This window comes from Nuphar pumila, chromosome 17 (assembly GCF_984573655.1).
Source record: "Nuphar pumila chromosome 17, dmNupPumi1.hap1.1, whole genome shotgun sequence".
NCBI classification, from domain to species: domain Eukaryota; kingdom Viridiplantae; phylum Streptophyta; class Magnoliopsida; order Nymphaeales; family Nymphaeaceae; genus Nuphar; species Nuphar pumila.
Window position 1 is genome coordinate 30581048 of NC_143265.1, and position 25898 is coordinate 30606945.

At 36.0% G+C, this 25898-nt stretch overlaps 1 protein-coding gene across 5 annotated transcripts in view; it reads left to right on the forward strand.

Moving 5' to 3' along the window:
* The first annotated feature begins 3331 nt into the window (after positions 1-3331).
* LOC149811862 (protein SEMI-ROLLED LEAF 2-like) overlaps positions 3332-25898 on the forward strand; it is an 85874-nt gene continuing 63307 nt past the window's right edge. For 4 of the 5 annotated variants that reach the window (XM_089992683.1, XM_089992684.1, XM_089992687.1 and 1 more), the window contains exons 1-6: positions 3332-3437; positions 3596-3840; positions 4505-4579; positions 13853-13968; positions 14986-15100; positions 15275-15403. In XM_089992683.1, the coding sequence (XP_089848809.1) occupies positions 3706-3840; positions 4505-4579; positions 13853-13968; positions 14986-15100; positions 15275-15403 (570 nt within the window). In that variant the 5' untranslated portion in view covers positions 3332-3437; positions 3596-3705. Of the gene's footprint in view, positions 3438-3595; positions 3841-4504; positions 4580-13852; positions 13969-14985; positions 15101-15274; positions 15404-25898 lie in introns of those variants that run through there. The other variant, XM_089992686.1, reaches the window with a different exon arrangement.

Here is a 25898-nt window from a genome sequence, read left to right on the forward strand (position 1 = left end):
AGAATAGAATGTATGAGCATGTAGATATCACAAATTGCCTGTTTCATATTATTTTCCTTTTATTTTCAAAAAAATCCACAATGGTGAAAACATGAATGGCACGTGCACCATTCTAATAAGAGGAAATCACTTTGAGATTAAGATCAATGCTAAATTCAAGACCATTTTTTAAATTCAATCAAAATTTCTCAAATCCAACTCCATATTTTCGAATTCCACTTGGATTTCTCAAATCCACTTGGATTTCTCAAATCCACTTCCAAAATCAAGTTTAATTTGGATTCCCAAATCCATCTTCAAGATCTATCTGGATCTCTTGAATCCAATTCCAATTTTCAAAGTTTCATCTTGAATTCCGGATTTCAGATCCAATTCCATCTTGAATTCCGGATTTTAAAAATCCAATTTCACCTTGGGTTCCTGATTTCAAATCCCATTCCATATAGGAGTCCAGAATTCAAATCAATTCCATATTGCATTTCAGATTTAAACTCCAATTCCTTTTTGAATTCCAGATTTCAGATCCAATTTCATATAGGATTACATATTTCAAACCCAATTCCATCTTGCATTCAGATTTTCAAATCCAATCCCATTTTTCAATTTGATTTCCAATTCCAAACTCAATTCCATTTTTTCATAATTCATCTAGAACTCAAGATTCCAATTTCAAATCCTATTTCCAAAACCATTTTTTCAAACCTACTTTCTGAGTCTGAAATCAATTCAATTCCTTTTTCAGATTCTGAAATTAAGAATTCCTTTTTCGGAATCGATCCATTCAAATTCAAAGTCTATTTTGACTTTGAGACTTCATTTTCTTCAAAAGTTCGATCTCAAGTTGCAAATTCCTCTTTTTCTCTTCATTTCTTCAAATCCAAGAGCTATTTTCAAATCTTTGACTATGCCAAGACTTAGATATTCAAATCTTTTGGGTCTATTTCAAGTTTTAAGTTAGATTCAAAATCTAACTTTTCTAAGTCAATCTTCAACTTTCAAAAATCATTTCTTCACCATATTCTCAAATTTATTTCAAAATCACTTGGAAAATCCTAAAATTTCTAAATTATTCTTCTCAAAAACATACATTTCTGCATTTGCATTGCACAAGCATGATTCTTTGTGCATTTTAGACTTAGGATAAATTCTTAGACAATATTCAAGCAAAGCAAAAGGCATAAGTTTGATTACCTCTGATAAAGGCGCTAGGAACGGTCGAACCTCATATCAACGAGCGAATCCCGTCTCTCCATTTTTTCACAAATATTTCAAAAACAGAGGTGAGTAATTTTTCAAAATATCTTCAAAATTAAGGTCAAGTGAGACCTTTGCAAAAGAGCTCATCTCTCTTCTTTCTTTTATTTTCTCTTTTCTTTTCTATCTTTTATTCCTCTTCAAAAAGGGAATAGAGGCTAGAAAGACAAAGAGAAGGAAAAGAGGGAAACCAAGAGAAAAATTTTCGCAATGATCACAACATGCAACAAAAAATTTTTGTTAAAATCTTAGAGTCTGAATCATTTTGTATGATTTATGACAGAATTTACAATGACAAGTAAATTTTATATTATCAGTTCCGAATTAAAAAATTGTTTTGTTGAATGCATGTGATGGTTTTAAATGTGAACCAGATTGACATTGTGACATGTTGTTGAGCAACGTGTGGGCCTATTGAGACTATGTGCTAGTATAATATTTTGTAAAAAAATATATTGAATGCAAAGTTTAAATTCTGTCATGATGCATATGATGAATGATACATAATTTGCACATACTAACACATATTGGCAATTGATGTGTATGATGTTGTGTCTAAGTAGGGAGGTTGCCCAATTAAATGTTGCATAAGATAATATGCATGTTTGAGCTAGATATGAAGCTCATGTGGCACGAGTGCATGATATGGATGTTGTGAAAATAACATATGAAAATTAAATATGTAAAAAGATACTCGAACAGTGTACTAATAATTTTTTATTTGCTTGCCCTCTAAGAATGGCTATCGCGGGTGATACTAAACTTCATGGTATTGTTTTTTTTGATATCTCGATATTGCAGCTCATATCTTCAGTCATGGTAGTAGAGAACTTTTTTCATCATTATGACCCAAGAATGGTATGGTTATGCTTCAGCTGTTAGCGTTATTGGTATACTAAGAAGGTGATTGCCTAGGGTGAAAAGATTCTCAATATCATCTCGAAGAACATGTGCATACCAAGTTAATAAAATATAATAGTGTGTGTGAAAAATACACACTAGTACTGCCTTGAACTACTGTTTTTCCTGTGAACAATATTTATAAAAAAAAACTTAAGCTAATTGCAAGTAACATATTCATACATTCAAAAGTGACTCTAATGGAGATAAAAGCTACCTCATACATTGTTCATTAGTTTATGTATCTCATGTATTTGTAAGCTGCTGTTTGTTTGATTTATGCTTTATGCTATACGGTTGGATGATGTAATAATTTTGTATGAGAATTCTAGTTTTTGTTTCATATTTTTCAAACATTCAAACTCAAACTAGTTGAGTGACGTGCGAATTCTATAAATTATAAAGTGTTTTTTTTCAATGGTTGGGTAGAATGAAAAAATTATGAACTTGAAAATTATTATATTTTGGGTTAAACTAACAGGAAAAGAAAAAGAGACATGATGGTGGATGGATAGCATGTAACGAGAGAAGGGATAAATGGCGATGGTGGTAGAAGGAGAAGAAATTGGGGATGGTTATGTAAAAAAAAAGAGTGACAAAAAAGCGATGGGGATCAGCAGCAATTAAAAACAAAAAAGAGTGGTTAGAGGTAGTGATAGTAGTGGAAAAGGGAAGAAAAGGTGGTGGTGGGGGTGGCGGTGGCGGCAGAGGTTGCATAAAGGAAAAGATTTTCGGTTGTTGTAGGCCGGAGAGTGAAGGGGGTTAAATTAGTAAATTTATGTTTAAAAGTTAACCCAAGTTAAACCAATAGAAACATAAATACGGAACATAAACTTAGGTGTGTTTTTAACAAATTTTCAAAACTTAAGTGTGTTTTTAATAACACTAAAATACGTGCTTTTTTTTTTAACGTTTCTTTTTTCTTTTTTTTGGTCATATTGCGGAATTAGTGGGGATAAAATTGTCACATTGCAAGAGCCAACTCACATCTACCCTTCTTTTCCAGCAAACCTACAGGGCCTGCCATTACCACAAAGATATAAGGGTATTTTGGTCATTAAAAATTACTCTGTGCATTGTAATCTTTGGAGTATCCCATATTCTCATGTATTAGCCCAAATAAGTAAATATGTAATCAATTCAATATTAAATTCCTTTTGTCTTTTTTTCTCTCTCCAAAAAAGCATAACGTCATCGTTTCAGAGCATCCCCTCTTTGTTCCCATGCTCCTGTGAATTATATGCCCAGCCTCTTCCCCCCACATCAGGAGGGATCCATAAGAGGTAAATTCCGTCGGAGAGCAATACCCATTTCTTAATTTCTCTCATAACTATTTATTTTTATTTTTATCAGTTTTTTTTTGCGTTTCTGGGTCCACGGAATTCAAATTTCTCGCTGCCATTTTCGTGATTTTTTTGTGGGTGATCTTGATTTTGTGCAGGCTGTTGCTGATCTTGAAACCCAATTCAGGACAGGAATTGAAGGGCTGGATCCTTCATTTTCTGATTTTTTTTGAGATTTTTGAGGTTTTAATTGTATATATTTTGATAAATGGGGGTTGTGTCGAGGAGGGTATTACCGGTGTGTGGCAACCTCTGTTTCATATGTCCTTCGTTGCGAGCGCGATCGAGGCAGCCGGTGAAGAGATACAAGAAGCTTCTAGCCGATATTTTCCCTCGGTCTCAGGTGAAATTCTATGATTCAGAATCATGTTTTTTTTTTGTTTCCTTTTTCGAACAATTGTATATTTTGGAATTGAAAATTCTATAATTTTGCGTGATTGGAAATCATGAGTTTTGTGCATGTGAGGTCAGTTTCACTTCTTTTTCTGTAATTCTTTCTTCGGAGCTCAATGGTGCTTTTTTTTACACTTTCCAAAAGAAAAGTTTGCGCGTGGTAGCGGTATTCATTGAGTTCTTTGATTAATTTCTCTTTAAGTACTTAATCTGGGCTGTCTTTTGATTCATTCGATCAATGTTCTTCAAGTTTATATTCTCCTGCAAAAGAAGAATTTGCGAATTTGATTTGAACGTTAAAGTTTTGGAGTTCGTACGCATACTGAATCGTAATCATTGTTGGTGAAAAAAGAAGCAATGTATTAATGATATGGTGAAATTTTGGGCTTTGATTTCAATCTTGTAAAATTTTAGCAAGGTTTTAGATCAACTAGTGCAAACATGTTATTGTTCTCCCACTTGATTCATAAAGTTGAATTTGCCAATTAAGGTCAATGTGCTAAGAAGAATTCATTTTCTCGAAATCTCTTTTTTTTTTCGTGCTTCATTAGTGTCATCTTTAATTCTTTTCTTCTTCTTCTTGTTCTCCTCTTTGCTGGTTCTCTTCTGTCTAGGAGGCTGAACTAAATGATAGAAAGATTGGCAAGCTTTGTGATTATGCTTCAAAAAATCCTCTTCGCATCCCCAAGGTAAACGTTCATCTTCCTTCTTTCAATCAGGTTAAGTTTAATTGATCAGGTTAACATTAATGACTTAAAATATGAACCATAGCTTATGCCATGATTGAGTCAGTAAGAATTAGAATATGACTTAAAATTGCAGCTTGGATACTTTTTAAACATCTTGACCTTACTTATTTTGTGTTTGATTGATGTTTATGACTTCTTCTATGTACTCAATTGGCACTTTTTTTCTCCACAAATTTGAGGGAATCGTGACAATGAAATACAATTGAGATTTATTCTTTTAATTGTCCTCCAAACTCCACACGTTGTGTCATTTGTATGATTTTGATTTTAATCCTTGCGTCTGACTTGACTCAGTGAATGCCATACATCAATAATCCAAATATGTTGATGTTTTTGTTACGTTGCTAGAATAAGATACTCCTCTGTTAAGCCTTCTGGTACACATTATTGAACTTAACGTTAGATAGCTTATGAAATATCTTCAAGCTTGAGTTTCAACTTCATCTAAGGAAGTGCCCTACTTTTAGATGCTATAATACCTTGAGAAGCACATAAATCTCAGGCCTCTTGTGCTTGTGCTTTCTGGTGAAATGTATTGGTGAAGAGGGGAAAAAAGGTATACTTTAGAATGAGTCTGCTGAACCATGATGGCTTTGATGTGGTTATTATGGTTATGACATGTATTATTTGAAATAAATTCTTCAAAATATGAGTTCTCAATCTCCTTGTTCGTGTTCTGCTCCTTTTGTAATCATAGCATTCATTTGACTTTTTGTGACAACTTAGATCCTATATGAACAGTGTGTATTTCTATTAAGCACTCTACTTCTCAAAAAGAATAATCTATCAAGAAAGAAGTATGTTTCCATGTATTTCACATTCTTTGAAAAATAGTCTTTCTGTGGAAGTGGGGAATGCTAGCAACGAACTTGTCCGCTTTGTCTGTTATCTTTCTGCAGTTTCTATTGATTCTAGTAAAATGTCCTCCATGAAAACTGGTTAAGGGAGAAGAGTTCCTCTGGTGAAATATGTAATGTAATGCATAATCATGGAAGATTATGTGCTTTTAGGGAGAGAATTTCCTTCAAGCATCAACATTTCCATTGCCTAATGTAATGAGCCCAAAGAGCTAGATGTACCTATTTCTCTTTGTAAACACAAAAGACTATGCACTTCTTAGCTCTTGTGCCATTTAGTTTCAATTATTCCTTCTCTAAAGCTTTCAAACAATCATTTCGAGACACCCCTAAAAGTGTGACAGAGGCCTTGTTAAACCAAATTGGAAATACCATGGTTAATTGAAGCTCCTTAAAGCCTTAGATTCATGCTCTCCAGGAAGTTTGCTTCAGAAGCATGAAACTGCATGTTTCCAAAAGATTTAGGGCCAGCATACTTCCATAGAATGGGAAGCTTGCTTTATTTAATATGAAAATCAGGCTTTTTGGATATTAGAAATTTACTTTCCTTATACAGGAATTGTACTTTCTTTTGAAAAATCCTGCTTTTCTTATATAATCGCTTTATGATGGGTAATTTGGAAGAAAGCTGAAAAGAAGATGCACACACATGTTTCAACTGCTGTTTTTATGTCACTTCCTGCCTGCTTCCATCGTCACTTCTTACTCATTTTGCTAATGCTTTCCACACTGCTTCATGCATTAGGGCATCTCTTACACACTCATTTTTTGTCTTCTATTTCATGCATTTCTTCTTGTGCTGCTGTCTTTCTCTGGAATGTATGGGGAAAACACTATAATGAACAGAGCAATGTCTGCATAACAAGATGACTTAATGGTCTAGTTGTTAAGACAATTTTTTCTGTAGCTCTCTCCTTAGTAGCTTACTAGATGCTCTGAATAATGAAATAGTTGTGAAGACTTTCATGAATATCTCATGAGGAGATTTACTTGGTGCCACATAGGGTTTTTTTTAAGGGAAAGCAAATTACAAAAAGGTGATTTATGTGTTGAAGTGATTGCCCTTGGTCTGAGCTTACCAAAGCATAATCAGTTTTAGTTACAAGATACGTGCATCTGATCACATTCTATTTCTGAAACATGAATAAAAATTATGCATCTTGATGATATATGTTAATGATATTGTTGTTGCTTGGATGATAGGGGAAATCGAAAAAAGTTAAACAAGTACTTTTAGTAAGCCCCTTTTGTTTTCTAATTCTTATTTTTCTTTAAACGGGTCATAAATGAATTCATTGAATGATGACAAAAGTTCAAAGGTCAAAGGCCAAACAAAAAAGATGAGATCTGCAAAACTGGAAAATATCCATAAACAACTCAATGCAGTATGAGCCAGTTCAATTTAGGTTCTTATTTGGCCAAACCAGGAAAGCAAGAGCTAGAAAGCTTACTGCAATCATTGACAAGATGAAGTTTTGTTTTGTTTATGTGATCAAAATGATCGCACTCTTCTCCATCCAAATGAACCACCTGTAATGAAATATGCGGAAATAAAAACAATGTCCTATAATGGACATTCACATATAAAAAGCAAAAGAACAAGTCCAAAAAGGACATACACAAAGGCCAACAATGGCTTGCAAACATAAATTCTTATAAATGCAAGAGAGGGCTTGAAGAAGCCAATACTTTACAAAGGGGGATGCCCCACTTATTTATAGGCAAGAAGGAATGAGAGAGAGGGAGAAAAGTAAGAGAGAGAGACCACATTGGGATGCCCAACAAGGTGTCGTTGGGCTCCCAATGGTCACAATTGTGACCGTTGGGGGCCCAATGACTCTTAGTTGGGACCCCCAATGTGAATGCATTAAATGCATTTTTAGGAAAAGAAATCAGAAAAATAAAAAAAAGAAAAAGGAAAATAAGAAAAGAAAAACAAAAATGAAAAAAAGACTACATTGGACAGAATTACAGGAATACCCTTATTGGGTATGATTGAATATATATATATATATATTGATTACATGTATTTTAACACCCTCCCTCAAGCTTTACGTGGATATAACTGAAAGCTTGTTGAGAAGGAACATAAAACGAGGAGCAGCAAGGGCTTTAGTGAAGAAGTCCGCCAACTGGTACTCGGATGTAACGTAGGGTAGTGCTGTGGTTCCTCTTAGGTATTCATCACGAACGTAATGACAATCCATCTCGATGTGTTTAGTACGCTCGTGGAAGGTGTGATTGCTTGCGATATAGATTGCACTTTTATTGTTACAACACATCTTCGAAGGAGTAGAGATGACTATGCCCATATCACTGAGAAGACTTCTAAGCCACACAAGCTCCATGGTTGTAGTGGCCATTGCACGATACTCCGCTTCTGTTGAGGACAATGATACTTTGTGCTGCTTCTTGCATCTCCAAGAAATCATAGAGTCACCTAAGAAAACACAAAAACCGGTAGTTGAGACTCTATCATTGGGATTTCCTCTCCAATCAACATCAGTATAAGCAATTAAATCAAGTGATGACGAAGAGGAAAGAAAAACTCCCTTAGTTATGGTGTTTTTGATGTATCTGACTATACTTAAGACTGCACTCATGTGCACAATTGTAGGTGCATGTTGAAACTGACTGACTGAGTGAACTGCATGAGGTATGTCTGGCCGAGTGATGGATAAGTAGGTCAGAGACCCAACAAGTTGGCGGTAAGGAGTAGGATCCTCGAGTAGTGTTCCATCTTCCAACCTTAACTTTGCATTGATAACTTCAGGGGTTTCTGTCTTCTTATCATCGGAGATGCCAAACTTGGAACAAATATCAGCAACAAGTTTCATCTGAGAGAGAATGTACCCTCGAGGAGAGTACGCTACTTCAATTCCTAAAAAATATCTTAAGAAACCAAGGTCAGACATGTCAAAATTTTCTTTTAAAACTTTCTTAATATCATTGATTCCTTGCTCATCACTTCCACTGATGATCATATCATCAACATAAAGTAGTATAATAACTACTGAAGACCCTGCACTTTTCACAAACAAGATAGTGTCAGTATAGCATGAGCGAAAATTCAAACTCATCATTACATTGCTAAATCTATCATGCCAAGCCTTTGGAGCTTGCTTTAACCCATATGATGCCTTTTTAAGTTTGAGAATTTTATTTTCACCAATAGATACTCCTGGTGGAGGATCCATGTAAACCTCTTCATTTAGTTCACCATTTAGGAATGCATTTTTAACATCTAATTGATAAATAAGCTATTTTTTAACTGACTCAACCACAATAAGAGTCTTAACACTAGTCATCCTAGCTATGGGAGTGAAGGTTTCTTCATAGTCTATACCGTATTCTTGAGCGTATTCTTTTGCTACCAACCGGGCTTTATAGTGTTCTAATGACCCATCACTTTTAGTTTTAATTTTGAAGACCCATCTACATCCAATAGATCTTTTTCCAGTGGGTAAAAAGGTTATTTCTCAAGTTTTTGCCTTTTCAAGGACACTAAGTTCTAAGTTCATGGCTTCAACTCACTGGGGAATGTTTTTGGCTTCATTATAATGTGAAGGTTCATAAAAAGAGTGTAACGCAATTAGACACGCTTTATGCTTTGGTGTTAGAGACTCATAGGAAACAAACCTATTAGGAGGATTGGAGATTCGGTTGGATCTCCTTAAAGAGGTTTCTTCTATGTTGGACCCTTGAGAGTATTTTTCTAAGGCACTCATGGGAACTTGTTGACCACACCTGACATAGGTTTGGATGGGTCGATCACTTTCATTTTCAATATTGTTAAGAGGAATATCCTCTAGATCATTCAACAAATCATTAGAGATTTCCTCTTGTTGAGGAGTCACATCTTCTTGAGAGATAAGATCAAGTAAGAAAGCATATTCGCTTTCGTCAATATCTTTAGTTTTCTCAAAACCATTTTCATTTTCTAAAAGGTTACATCTTTAGACACATATAGTTTGTTATTTTTAAGGTCAAAGCATCTAAAACCCTTTTGATTTTCTATGTATCCTAAGAAAACACATTCAATAGCTTTAGGAGATAATTTATCTCTTTTATGTGTAAGGACAAAACATTTACACCAAAAAATTCTTAATCTATTGAAATCGAGTGTTCTTTCAAATAATTTTTCATATGGAGATGTATTTTGTAAGGATGAAGATATTTTTCTATTTATCAAGTAAGTTGAAGTTAAAGCGGTTTCGACCCAAAAATTCTTTGGAATTTCTTTGGAAATAAGAAGTGTCCTAGTAGTTTCCACAATCTGTCTATGCTTTCTTTCGGCTAGACCATTTTGTTGGGGAGTCCTAGGACATGATCTTTGATGATAAATTTAATTAGTTTTCAAATAATTTTGAAATTCATTTGATAGATACTCTCCACCCGAATTGGATCTAAGAGTAGAGATATTACTTGAAAATTGATTTTTGACTATCATATGAAATTTCTTGAAGAAGTCAAAGACTTCGGATTTTAAATTGAGAAAATAGATCCACACATATCTAGTGTAGTCATCAATGAAAGTAACATAATAGGAGTATCCTCTTTTCGATATGACCGGAGAAGGGCCCCAAACGTCCGAATGGACTAACTCAAAAGGTCTTTTGGATACAAAAGTTCTATTTGGAAAAAGAGTAGATTTCATTTTTCCAAAAATACAATTGTTGCAAACAAAATGTTTCTCATTACAATTTTTTTTTCCAAAAGGAAAGGAGTACATTTTTGAGAAACTTGGATGTCCAAGTCTTTGGTGCCAAGTTTCAATATTTTTATCTTGGACGTGATTACAAAAAGAGTTAGTGAGAAGTTTCAAGTTGCTCATGTAATAGAGATCTCCCATCCTATGGCCTTGCCCAATCTGCTTTCCGGACCGAAGATCCTGTATAGAGCAATCCTTAGTTGAGAAAGAGATTTCACACCCATGATCACATATTTGAGAAACAGAAAGGAGATTTAAATTAAGTTGAGGTACCACTCTTACGTTTGACAGAAAAAAATCTTTTTGAAAAATTTAAAGTTCCAAAACTTTTTACTTGTAAAGATGTACCATCGGCGGTTGAAACATAAGAGTTTTTAGAGTTATTGCATAAATCAGAAAGCCCATTTTCAAGAAGGGTCATATGAAAGGATGCTCTAGAATCAAGAATCCAAGAAGACATACCTGGAGGAGAAGAAAAAGCTATGGCGACACCCGAAGTTGATGGTGATTTGAGTAGGATTTGAAGTGCTTCCGATAGTTGAGCAAGAGAGAATGACTCCTTCCTTTTGATAGTCTCCTCCTTCTTTTGAGTAATTTCTTCAACGGAGGCAACCTTACTTTTTGGTGCTTTATTTAGCTTAGGGCAATTAGGTCTTATATGACCCGGTTCTTGACAATGATGGCAAATGACTTTTCTATAGTTGCCATTATAGTTATTTTGCCTCCCAAAGTGTGGAGGCTTGTAGGCTTTCACATGATTGCCGGGTTTAGACACGGCCAAAACTTCATCTCCTCCCTTAATCATGCCAAAACAAGTTTCTTCTTGGCATATTTCGGCTATGACATCTTCTAAAGGAAGCGGCTTAGATCTATGAAGTAGGGAAGATCTAACTTGTTCATATTCGGGCCTAAGCCCATGTAGAAATTAAAAAAAGTATTCTTTTTCTATTTGTTCTCTTCTTAGTTCCACATTTTCACTATAAACCCACTTTGGTTCTAGTAAAGATAGCTCATCCCATAAGGGTCCAAGGGTGCTAAAGTAATCTCTTACACCCGTTTCCCCTTGCTTAATGGTCCAGATTTTTTTTTTTGGAGAAAGAACTGACGAACAAGGTCTTTTTGAGTATACATACCTTTCATAAAGAACCATGCTTCATTTGCCATCCGAAATTTAGCAATGTTGGCGCAAATTTTAAGCTCCACGTTGTTCATGAACCAAGCAAGAATTTTTGCATGCTTGCTTTCTCAATCTTCCACTTTGGATTGGTGATCTTCAATGGCCTTCATGCGGCCATTTCCTTCAAGAGTTTTTTCTTGATCACCATCCATCTTGGTGAGTGGGAGTTGTGGTTCCGAAATAGTGCCCATGACGTATCCCCAAAGCTTTTTACCCTTGAGGTTGTTCTCCATGGCGGTGGCCCACATCATGTAGTTGAAACCATTAAGTTTGAAGGAGAGATCAATCTTTTGTTCTCCTTCCATTTTCAAACTCAAGAAGACAAACCAAGAAAGAGAAATACAAAATAAAAAATATAACTAGTCAACTAGCTATATCAAGAATCAAGAGCATACACTTGGCTCTGATACCATGTAATGAAATATGCGAAAATAAAAACAATGTCCTATAATGGACATTCACATATAAAAAGCAAAAAAAACAAGTCCAAAAAGGACATACACAAAGGCCAACAATGGCTTGCAAACATAAATTCTTATAAATGCAAGAGAGGGCTTGAAGAAGCCAATACTTTACAAAGGGGGATACCCCACTTATTTATTTGCAAGAAGGAATGAGAGAGAGGGAGAAAAGTAAGAGAGAGAGACTATCTTGGGAGGCCCAACAAGGTGTCGTTGGGCTCCCAACGGTCACAATTGTGACCATTGGGGGCCCAACAACTCTTAGTTGGGACCCCCAATGTGAATGCATTAAATGCATTTTTAGGAAAAGAAAACAGAAAAATAAAAGAAAGAAAAAGGAAAATAAGAAAAGAAAAACAAAAATGAAAAAAAGACTACAATGTCCCTATTGGACAGAATTATAGGAATACCCTTATCGGGTATGATTGAATATATATATATATATATATATATATATATATATATATATATATATATATATATATATTGATTACATGTATTTTAACACCACCAAACACCTTTCACCAAACATTTCCATACTAGAATACTATTTTGATGAGAAGCTTTTGATATTAAGTATGTGGGGTAGTTGCAGTACTGATGACGAATGAAATTTGCAGATCTAGGGGAACTAAGATATTGTTTAAAGCCACTTGATGTATCCAACGATTTCTTTATGTTGGGTTTCAAAGCAATTGACATTCCTACTCAGCAATAGAACGGTTAGTAGGAGTAAATGATTAATCTTTCATAGATAATGTAATGCACCAATTCCTTGTAGATGCAATAATGTAGTTGACATCTGGTACATCATATGTTATTAGTGGTGTCACGAAACACCAAGAGTTGTGTGGATGTCATTTATGGACGAGCACAAATACAATGATCACTTGTGGGTCAATAAGAAGAACACAATATGGGCACAAATCACACATAAAAAATATGATTTTTATTAGAGGCAAATGCATTGAGAAAGCATAAAATGAGAGGGGTTTTAACCCTTTATATACAAAAGGGAGAGACCGTATAGCCGTTGGGGAGATCCCAATGACTCTTTGGCCTATGACAAAAATGCCCTCAGCCTAATACCTAAATTACATACTAAAAAATAAATACAGGAAAAAAGGAAAATACATGTACAATGACCACTATACCGTTACACAAGAAAAAAACTAAAATACCCATATACAGTATATATATAGATATATATATACATTAACACTCCCCCTCAAACTTCCGTTGTGATCACCAAAAGTTTGTCTAACAAAAAATGAAACCTTAGGGAAGGTAGAGCTTTAGTGAAGAAGTCTGCAATATGATATTCAGAAGTTACATATGGCAGCAAAATAGTCTTCTTCAAAAATTCTTCTCTGACATAATGACAATCCATCTTGATGTGCTTAGTGAGCTCACGAAAAATATGATTCCCAACAATGTATATGGCACTCTTGTTGTCACAACATAATCTTGATGGTGTCGTTAATGGTACTCTCATGTCTTCTAATAGGCATCTCAACCATACAATTTATGATGTATGGTTGAGATGCCTATTAGAAGACATGAAAGAATGAAGATGTGCCAGTCATAAATTGAAGATCGAGTTTCTTGAGGAGACTATCTCTTGTTTGGGTATCTAGTTGATATAAGACCATCAAGTGTTGCATGTTGGTGAAATTTTGCAGCATGGAGAAGAAAGAAACATGAAAGTATTATCGTCGTCAGTAACTTCTATGATGTGTTTATGCTTGGACATGTATAGTTGATTGTTTCCCAATAATGCATGTAACTTAATATAGTTTTGGACTATGCTGAATTTCATTTCTATCTTCATTTGATGCTCGTTGAGATGGTCACTTGACATCTCCTTGAACTTGCTTATATTGAGCCACTCATTTTTGATCTCTTCCTCAAAATTCCTTTTTCCCATTACCACCCAAATTGCTTGCTCACTGCATTTTTCATGCATTCACTTTAACTGCAATTCATGGTTTATTTTATTTGGTTTAGATAACAAAGCATCTTGAGCAACGATGCTATAAGGATTTGCGAAATGAGCAGTTCAATTCAGTGAAAGTTGTCTTGTGCATATACAGGAAGCTCTTAACTTCCTGTAAGGATCAAATGTGAGTTCCTAGTTTTGGTATTTGGTTTGCCTATGCATATTCTGGTCGGTGATGTGTTAAATCAAATATTGCTTTTAAACAAAGTGTTTCTATAATGATAACAAATATGGCATATATAACAAGCTTTTAATTAACAATCTCAAGGGGAAACCAGTGCCATTGCTGGTGCGAAATTATAGTTGGTGGAAGAGATACGGTTTCTAAAGTGGAACATGAGCTCTGTATCTGGCCTAATTCTCCCTTTCTGAATGGTGTATTTTTCATGTTAGATTCTCCCATTGCCTTTCTCTTTTCCCTACTATATCATTTTAGAATTATAATTTGAATTTAAGCATAAATTTTTAGCAGTTTCTTGAATATAGAAATGATGAATAAACAGAATGTTTGGGAAAAAAATATTAAAATGGTTGGAGAAATCAGATCCTCTATGTTTTATGTAATCGAATTTCATTGAAGAACCATGACTATATCACTTCCACTAGAATTTCATTGGGTTGTATGTCTATCTTCTTGTAATGGAGATCATATCTTGTTAGGATGTCTAATGAGAGATCTTTCACTATGAGCTGTCTAATGAGCAATCTTTCATTATGAGTTGTTTTTGCTATGTTTGATCTGCTTATCCATTTTTGAGTTATGATACCTGGCCTTGTCAACAATTTCATTTACTCTTCTCAGAACCATTCACTGTTTTGTTGATTGTTTATTAACAAGAATAGTCTTATGCATATGGTAGTTCTTTTATTGAACTTCTGAAGATCCTTGTGCCTTGAATTTCTTGTCCTGGAATTCATTTACTCTCACACTCTTCTTGTTGGGAGCTGAATGCAGATAGCATCTGTTAAAAGCAGATCTCTGTAAAAGATATTTTTCTTTGATATGCCTTTTGTTTAAGGAATCCTCTGTAGTGGACTAGCACGTCTAGAGTATGTTACATCATTAGTTTCATTGATCTTTGCTTGAGTTTCATGGGTATATCATGTTTATATGTTTAAAACAATTTTCAAATGCTTTCAGGCCACTTTTCACAACTAGCTTATTGAGCATTGTACGAACTCTTTTAGACCAAACCCAACAGGATGAAATGCGGATTCTTGGCTGTGACACTCTTGTTGACTTCATAAAAAGCCAGGTAACATAATTATTGTCATCATAAGTTACATGAATGATACAAAAGTTGATACATTTTTTATTATGACTGAATATCAAGAGGAGTTATGATTGATTGACACCATAGCTTCTGTTGATAAGCTATGCTTTGTTTTCTAGAGTGCATCCTTTCCTGATGCCTATATATTATGTGTAGACGGATAGCTCATATGTGTTCAATTTAGAGGGCCTGATACCCAAACTCTGTCAACTAGCTCAAGAGTTTGGTGAAGATGAAAGGGGGCAAAGTCTCCGATCAGCAGGACTTCGTTCTCTAGCTATCCTGGTATGTGTTTCTATGTGCTTCACATTTTCTATTTCAATTCATCACCCCTTTATAGAATTCTAGATTTTTCACCAAATTCATCCATTCTTTCCATTGACATATTGGGTCAGCTAGCATAGACCTAATATCTTTTATAGTGTATGTAGTTGAAAGTGCAAACTTGATACTTTCATTATGAACATGTCGATGGCCATTGAAATATGCCGAGGGGATATTTGCAATATCCTGTGTTAGGTAATTTTTTTGTTATATGTGTTTACTTGCCATTTAGTGTAAAATCATGTTAATAGCTATGGAGCTTATTGTAAAAGAAAAAAAAAGCCTTCAAACAAGAACAAATGTCCACCAAAGAATCCAAAATGGATAAACAAAAAGATCCACTATGGGCACACTAACAAAGGCCACACACCAAAGAAGGCTCACAATATAAAAGATAATATTTTATTAATTCACAAAGTATACAAGAAGCATACTTAACAATGAGGGGGAGATCCCCTATATATACACAAATGAGAGGGGAGAGAGAGTAATGAGAGGAAAGAGACAGAGGGCTTCTAGTCATTAGACCTAGTCTAACGACTAGAATAGCTAACCATTAGACCAACTCTAACGTCTAATCAAGTCAACAAGAGTTGACAACAACAACAACAACTACGCCTTCATCCCAAAACAATTGGGGTCGGCGATATGAACCAAAAAAGAAAATCATTCTGGGTCTTCCACATGAATCCTTCTCCTCCAAACATTTCTATCCAATGCCATGTCCTCGGTGAGGTTCAAAGCATTCATATCCTTTCCTATCACCTCCATCCATGTCTTCCTAGGCCTACCCCGACCTCTTTTAACTAATATATTTTCCCATTTCTCCATCCTTCTAACTGGAGCATCATTAGGCCTTCGCCGAATATGTCCAAACCACCGTAAACAATTCTCTCTCATCTTATTTTCAATGGGTGCAATGCCTACCTTCTTACGTATCTCCTCGTTCCGAATCTTATCTTTTATTGTATTTCCACACATCCATCTCAGCATACGCATCTCAGCTACACTCATTTTTTGAATATGATGTCTCTTGGCAGCCCAACATTCCGTACCATATAGTAAAGCGAGTCTAATAGTCGTCCTATAAAACTTTCCCTTCAACCGCAATGGCATTCTACGATCGCACAATACTCCAGTTGCACTTTTCCATTTCATCCACCCAACTTTTATCCTATGATTTACATCTCCATCAATTTCTCCATACTTTTGAATGATAGATCCCAAATATTTGAAACAATCATCCACCGGTATTTCTTGCTCACCAAGCTTCACTACACTCCCATCACTACTTCGTTGCTTACTAAACCGACATTCCATGTATTCTGTCTTACTCTTACTCAACTTAAACCTCTTGCTTCTAATGTCTGTCTCCATAATTCTAACTTAGCATTAACCCCAACTCTAGACTCATCAATCAAAACAATATCATCAGCAAACAACATACACCATGGCACATTTTCTTGAATTGATCTCGTAAGCTCATCCATCACTATAGCAAATAGGAAAGGGCTTAAAGCAGATCCTTGATGTAACCCAGCCATTATAGGAAAATTGGTTGTCACCCCTCCACAAGTGCGGACATTGGTTACTACTCCTTCATACATATCCTTAATTATACTAATGTACTTGAGAGAAACACCTTTCTTCATCATTGTCCACCAGAGAACGTCCCTAGGTACTCTATCGTATGCCTTCTCCAAATCAATAAAAACCATATGCAAATCTTTGTTCCTCTTTTTATTTCTCTCAATAAGTTGTCTAAGAAGATGCATAGCTTCCATAGTTGATCTTTCAGGCATAAAACCAAATTGATTCTCCGATATCATGACAATCTTCCTCAACCTAGACTCAATCACCCTCTCCCAAAGTTTCATAGTATGACTCATGAGTTTTATACCACGATAGTTTGTGCAATCTTGTATATCACCCTTATTCTTATATAGAGGCATCAAAGTACTCTTCCTCCACTCATTAGGCATCTTATTTGTCCGCCAAATCTTGTTAAAAAGATTTGTCAACCATTCTAAACCTTTCTCTCCAAAGCATTTCCAAGCCTCGATAGGTATACCATCTGGGCCAACTGCCCTTCTTGATTTCATTTTCTTTAAAGCCTCTGCAATTTCTTTCTTTTGAATCTTGCGCATGAATTCACGATTCATCTCATGAAAAGGAATGGACTGTCATACCCTATGAATATCAACAAGAGTTGACCAAAAATAAAAAATAAAAAACATTGTTTACGATAATAAAGAAATAATATATATATATATACATATTTTAACACTCCTCCCTTAAACTTACGATATAATGACCGAAAGTTTGCCAAGAAGAAAGTAAAACCTAGGAGCTGGGAGAGGTTTGGTGAAGAAGTCTGCCAATTGATATTTTGATGTGACATAAGGCAGATCAATATTGCCTTGAAGATACTCCTCTCGTATAGTGATGGTCCATCTCAATATGTTTTGTTCTTTCGTAAAACGTATGGTTGTTGACAATGTTGATCGCACTCTTGTTGTCACAACACATTTTCAAAGCTTTTGTTATTTGAATTCTCATGTCTGACAACAATCTTCTTAGCCAGACTACTTTCATCGTAGTCGTGGCCATGGCCTTAGTTGTCATAGGCGCTAGGCGGAGCCCAGGCGGTGAGCCCCTAAAAAGGTCTAGGTGGGGCCTAGGCGGTGCCCAAAATAAAAAAACAAAAAAAACATAAAAAACATAATAAGAAACATGTATATTGTTTGATCTTTCTTCTTCTTTTTCTTCTTCTCCTCGAAGAAGAAGAAAATAAATGATGTCTTCAAAGAAAAAACTTCAAAAAAAAAGAAGCGTATGCGATGACAGCCTAGGCGATCTAGGCGGCAGTATAGGGCTCCACCGCCCAGACCTGGTCGCTCAGGCAGTGGGGCTGCACCTAGGTTTCCTAGGCAGCTTAGGCGGCACCTAGGTGCCGCCTTTGACAACTAAGGCTATGGCCCGGTATTTGGCTTCTGTCGATGAAAGCGAGACCTTCTGTTGCTTCTTGCGCCTCCACCAGATAAGAGATTTACCTAGAAAAATACAAAAACCCGTGGTTATGTGCCTATTATTGAGATTACCTCCCGAATCAACATCAGTATAAGCAATTAAATGCAATGTAGATGAATAATATAAAAAGAAGTTTCTAGAAATAAAAATTTTAATGTAATTAATGCTTTGTAAGATTGCTCCCATGTGAATGGATCTAGGAGCATGCTGAAATTAACTAGTTGTATGAACAACGTGCTCTATGTCTGGTCTTGATTGATAGGTAAGAGAGTGCTCCAATCAATTGTTGAAAGGCATTGGGCTATGTCACATGGGTGCGGGTTTAGAGGGTATGATACGGCAATTTCAAAAAATAAGGTATGATGACATGGCTATATATATTAATTAAATTCAAAATAACCTGAATATAATCTAAATATATATGCTATATCTAAAATATATATTATATACTGAAAAATATAAAGTTATAAACTGAAAATATAATTATAAATTATAAATTGAATACAAACTTGTATGTACGGAGGGTAAAATGGCATGTCCAGGTACGTGTGTCGACACGGGGACACACGTGCCGACATGGGTACAAAGGGAAAAATGGAGTGTTTGTGTGACATAGGCGTTGGGTCTTCAAGAAGTTCTCTATCATTAATTCTCACATTGACATTAGTAACCTCTAGAGTATCAATTCTCTTATCATCCATAATGCCATACCCTATGTTACTGCGACACGACAGATTGGTCGACGTAGCTGTGTCGACACGGGCACAGGTACCGGTATGCCGCAGGTTGGGTCGGGTCTCAGACCATTTTTTTTTTCAAAATTTTTACCCAATAAACCCCCCTCCCTCTCTCTCTCATCTCCCAAAACCCTCGGCTCTCAGTCTAGAGGGGAAAGGGCGCGTGCGAGAGAGAGAGACTCACCGATCATTGGAGATTTATAGGACCAAACCACTCCTCTTCTTCTTATTCTTCTTCTTGATGAAACTTTTGATTAATCGATGGTGGGGATTTCCGTGATAATTTAACAACCAGAGTGGCATTGGCATCGGCATGGCATCCTCGGGGTTGTTGATCGTGCTGCTCCCCATCTTGGATTCCCTTCACCGAAAGGAATCTGGGCCTTCTTTCTGCTGGTAGGTCCCGAGTTCGACTCTTCGGGTTGTGTGACCCTTCACATTTGAGTATGTGCAATTCTATCCTTAATTTTATAATTAAAAAGAAAAAAAAGGCGGGAAGGGCGGTGAGCTGGCCACATATTGTGTGCGTTACAGTGACTTGGCATACGAGAGCTTTCGTCCTCTTTAGGACCGGGTTGCAAATAGGTCGGGTACTCTTATATCTCTGATCTAAATCTGACTCATTGTTATCAATTATGGATCTTAAAACATTAGCAGAATTCACATTCGGATTGTATTCAAACTTACATGATTAGACTTTTCTGGGTTCATATTGGAATAGCATGGTAGCTTTAATCGTATCTATGTTCATATCTTGACCAGATCCAATTAGTTTGCACTTTTTACATGTCATACACTCATTTTCAATGTTTCTGTGTTTAAAATCTTGATCAGAACTTTATCATATCGGGTATGGAGAATTGAATTCAGGACCACTCCCAATACCTGAATTTAGATTCAGACACGCTTTCATCCCCTTCCCCTTTTATAACACGGCTTCGTTGACCAGGTTTGGACAAGTCCAAACCTAGTCAATGAAGGTTTTCGAGTTTGGACAGGTCCAAACCTAGTCCAGACCCAAACTCTTTATATATATATATATATATATATATATATATATATATATATATATATATATATATATTGTCATGTCGTACCCATACCTGTATCCCGGTGACATAGGCCATACCTGAAAACAATTTCAGAAGCAAATTTAGACGAAGATAACAATGTAACGAAACAACAAGTGCACAAATACAATGCCACAATGTGGCTACAAAGGTGCACACTCACAAGAACAAGAGCTACTAATGAGCCAAATACAAAGAGTCACTAAAAGCTAATTACACAAACTGTCAAAAGAGAGCAAGAACATAAAAAACAATAAGGATTTTATTGAACAATGCTTGGCAACAAGCCTTAAGGCACCCCCATGCATAAAGGGGCTGACCCAACTAGCTGTTGGTGCTGGTCCAATAGCCAGTTGGACCAGCTCCCAATCAGATGTTAGCTGCAGCTGTAACTGCAGTTGTCAGCTGTCAGCTATCAGAATAAAAAAAAAAGTAAAAATAAAAAAACTGGAAAAAGTTTACATACACAGGGGACTATATATATAACAATAATAAGTCGGCTATAGCCCATTAGGGGAATGCTGCATACGTTAACTGTAGACTAACATAACCCATTAGGAGACTTCAACTGAGTACATCTGTCCATCTTGCTGTAGCCCATTAGACTTCTCCTAATGGGCTATAATAGGACATGTCCATCTTGCTTTATACGTTAATAGTTGCACAGACCTGTGCAATGCAGTCTGTGACTGTGCAACTACATTGCACAGTCTGGTTATATATATATTTTTAAAAAAATATGTATAAAAAAATGAGTTTTTTTGTTTTTTGCCCTAAAAATGGACATTTTTGGACTCGGTCAAAGTTGACTGAGTCCAAAATGTGGACGGACTCGGCCTCAACTCGTTGACCGAGTTTGACTCGGCGTTGACCGAGTCCAGGCCGTGTCCGAAGCCGCACCCGTGTCCGCACCTGTGTCGGGGCATGTCGACTCGGGTGCGGTGCCTCCCTAGCCGAGTCCGTGTGACATAGTATATGAGTAACTCATTCCTTAGGCCCGATTTTTTGTTATGTCGTTAGGCCCCTTCAAAAACCATAGTTTTATTTTTTTTTTCTCACATCTAACACCATAGATGTGATCTATAGGTTTTGTTTAGTGGGAACTGACTTTTGGATCGCCGAATCTGACCTCTATACAGGTTTTTTCGGTGATCCAAAATCAATGGCTATGAAGGTACCAATTTTTCTTGGCTTAGAAAAACATATTTTTTTGTCAAAAAAACATTAACCAAGAGTTGATTCCCACTAAATCGAGCATGATAAACACATCTAACGGTTCATATCTATCATAAACACTTAAAACATGTGGGGCAGAACGAGAAATGAGGCCTAATATGTTCCGTTCTTATACAAAATACAAATGAATACAAACGGCATATACATTATACACAATACAGTTTAACACCCCCCTTCAAACTTGTGGTGTGATCACTTGTGGTGTCAAGAAGAAAATAAAATCGTAGTGACGGAAGCACCTTGGCAAAAAAGTTTGCTAGTTGTTTCTCAGAATTAACATAAGGTATGGTGACGATCCTCCTCAGAAATTCTTCACGAACATAATGGCAATCAATTTCTATATGTTTGGTTTTTCATGAAATGTATGATTGTCAGCTATGTATATTGCACTCTTGTTATCACAACACAATTTAGAGGGTGTCTGAAGATGAACATTCATGTCTTTAAGTAATCTTCTCAACCAAACGATCTCTGATGTTGTATTTGTCATTGCATGGTACTCGGCCTTAGTGGATGATAATGATACTTTTTGTTGTTTTTTTCACTTCTACAACAACAACGAATCACCTACAAAAACACGAAAACCAGTAGTTGAGCGTCAATCATTTGGATCTCCTTCTCAATCTGAGTCAGAATAAGCAATCAACTAAAGAGAAAAAAAGGAGGATAACAAAAGACCTCTAGAGGTAGAGGTTTGTAGATATCTAACAATTCTCATCACATCACTCATATGAACTGTAGTGAAAGAATGTTGGAATTGGCTAGCAATATGAACTGTATGCGCAATATCAGTTCTAGTAATAGTTAAATAAGTCAAGCCGCCAATCATTTGACAATATAGAGTAGGATCATCCAGAAGTGTTCCATCATCAATCTTCATCTTGACATTAATAAATTCAGGTGTGTCCACCCTCTTTTCATCAGTAATGCTGTCTGACTTGTCAATAATATCATTAGCAAACTTGGTTTGAGAAAACAAGTATCATCTAGGAAAGTAAGTAACCTCAATTCCAAGAAAAAATCTGAGATATCCAAGATCAGTCATTTCAAAATATTTTTTGAGGATAAATTTAATATCCTTTACTCTCAATTTGTCTTTACCTGAAATGATCATATCATCAATATAAAGGAGAAGTATAACAATCCCTGCATCAGATTTCTTAGTAAACATAGCAGTATCAATATAACAAGACTTAAAATCAACTTTAGCATAACAGAACTAAAGCGATCGTACTAGGCTTTAGGTGCCTATTTAAAACCATAAAAAGCTTTTCTCAATTTAAGTACCTTACCAAAGGGGACTTCATATCAAGGAGGTAAATCCATATAAACCTCTTCTTTTAAATCTCTATTTAAAAAAATAGTTTTAACATCCATTTGGTATATAGGTCAATCTTTAATAGCGGCAACAACAATAAGGGTCCTAACTGAAGTCATACTAGCTACTTGTGCAAATGTCTTATCATAGTCTATTTCGTATTCTTGTGCGTACATTTTAGCAACTAACCATACCTTGTTTATTTCTAAGGTGTCATCACTCTTAGTTTTAACTTTATACACCCATCTACAACCTATAATTTTCTTACCTTTAGGCAAATCAGAAACTTCCCAAGTCATGGATTTTTCAAGTTCTCCTAATTCTTCATTTATAGTTTTTACCCATTCGAAATATTCTTTTGCTTGTTTATATGTGAAAAGTTCAAAATAAGCCAAAATCCTAGCTAGACAAGCCCTATATTAAGGTGAGAAGGATTCATATGAAACAAATCTATGAGAGGGTCTAGAAGTCCTATATGATCTCCTGACGACTTCAGTTTGTTGGTTTTTTAAGGTAGAATACCTTTCTAAGGCATTTGGTTAACTATCATTGTCACGTCTTCTATATTAAATTATACTAGGTCCTTCAGTTTCAATATTTTTACAATCCTGATTTGATTGAGGCTCTTTTTCTCTATCATTCTCATACGAAGAATCACCCTTACATTGAGACAATAATTCAAGCAAAAAAGAATACTCAGTCTTTCATAGGCATACTTTGAAAAAACTTTCATTTTTAAGAAAGCGAACATTCGTGGATATATATATAGTTTGTTATTTTTGAAATCAGGACATCTAAACCCTTTCTGAGTTTCTCCATATCCAAAGAAAGTACACAGTATGACTTTAGAAGAGAATTTATCATTTTTATCAGTGAAAACAAAACATTTGCATCCAAAAGGTTTTAATCTAAGATAATCACGAGAAATTTTGAAAAGTTTTTCATAAGGAGATGTTTTGAAGCTTAGATGATAAGAGGCGGTTTATGAGGTATACGACCATTAAACACGCTTCAACCTAAAAAAGTTTTGGAACATCTTTTGCAATTAAAAGAGTTTTAGTAGTTTCAATTATGTGTTTATGTTTTCTCTCAGCTAATCCATTTTGTTAAGGAGTACAGGCGCATCATCTTTAATGAATAGTTCCATTATTTTCAAAATAAGTTTTGATATCATTTTACATAAATTCTCCCCCAGAGTTGGAGTGGAAGATAAAAATTTTGGTCTTAAATTGGTTTTTGATAAAGATGTTAGTTTGGATCATGGATTCGACCCGCACCACATTCCAAGGATCCACCTCGGGATGTGTGGGCGGTGGCATGTTTGTAATTTAACTTTATTACTTGTGTAATGTTATACCCTGTATAACACTTATAAATAAGAAAAGAAAAGGGAAAACCCTATTGCCGCCGACTCCTCTCTTCTCTATCTTCTCTCTTTACCTCATCTCTAACCCTTGCAGGTTGATATTTTTGACATGGTATCAGAGCACAGACGCGGAAATCAATCATCTAGAAGGTCTCTAAAGACCAACACGTGCTGCTAAAGGACGTAGGTTTTATTTCTGTCCCTTTTTCCTTAATCAGATTTGCTTCTTTCCTCTTTTTCTTAATCCTCTTTCACGTCATTCCTGTTTCTTTTTCGATTCTTTTCATCTTCAGTATTTTCTGGTACGCACGTCTTAACATTCTGTTTTCAGTCTGCCGAATCTTTGTTTTTCTCCCCAAAACATTTCTGTTCAATATTCTTCTAGTTCGCATGTCACTATTCCTCTGTGTAACGTGTGTGTTAATATCATTTTCTGTGTAACGTGTGTGCTGATATCATTTTCTGTGTAACGTGTGTGTTAATATCATTTTCTGTGTAACGTGTGTGCTGATATCATTTTCTGTGCAACGTGTGTGCTGATATTATTTTCAGCACACAACATTGCTGTTTTCCCCTCAATGCACTGTTAGTACAGTCGACATTCAATAATTTTCTGGCTCGCACACCACTATTCTTCTGTGTAACGTGTGTGCTGATATTACTTTCAGCACACAACATTGCTGTTTTTCCCTCAATACACTGTTGGTACAATTGGCATCTCATTCTTCATATAACCCATGGATTCCAAGTTGAACCCTAGTTTTCTTACTCACCTCATGACCCACAAGTTATCCCATGATAACTACTTACTTTGGAAACGTCAGATTGTGCCCTTTATTCGCAGTCATGGTCTTTATGGGCATCTAGATGGGCGATCACCCGCCCCACCTACACATGTCATGCAAGAAATAACAGGTGAAGATGGGAAGGTGAGTCAACTTCGAATCACCAATCCTGCTTATGACGTATGGGTACAACGGGATCAGACATTAGTTGCTTACATAACTTCCACACTTTCTGATCGTGTTTTACAAACTATTTCTGATGATCAATCTGCTGCCGAGTTGTGGAATGGACTAGCTCATTCCTTTTCTCAGGTTTCCGAATCTCAAGCTTTACAACTCAAGTGGCAATTTCAATCTATGCGGAAAGGAAACAAATCCATTACAGAGTTCATGGGGGATGTCAGAGTGATTACAGATCAGTTAGCTGCAATTGGAAGTCCTGTATCAGATAAGGATATGGTACAACAGGTATTAGGTAGCCTTGGACCTGAATATCGCATGTTTTGCACGACACTCCAGGTTGTTTCAGTTCTTCCATGTTTTGATGATCTTCAATCTAAACTTTTGCAATATGAGGTCAGTTTAAATCGGGAACACGCGTCAGATGATGCCCATCCTGTGATGATGGCACATACGCCTATTCAAACAGGAGTCTTATTTACTCCTCCTCGTCCCAATGGAACACCTATGAACAAAGGAGGATTACTACCTACACCAGGTGGAGGAGGTATTGGTTCAGGCAGTGTACCACGAGGGGGACGTGTTCCTACTTGTTTTCTGTGCAACAAGCGAGGACATGTTAAAGCAAATTGCTGGTACAATCCTCAGAACCAAAACAAAACAGGGAGGTCAGATAGTAGGCCAGGGCATAAGGCAACTCATCAATTTGCACGCACTTCTCAGGGACAGGTTCT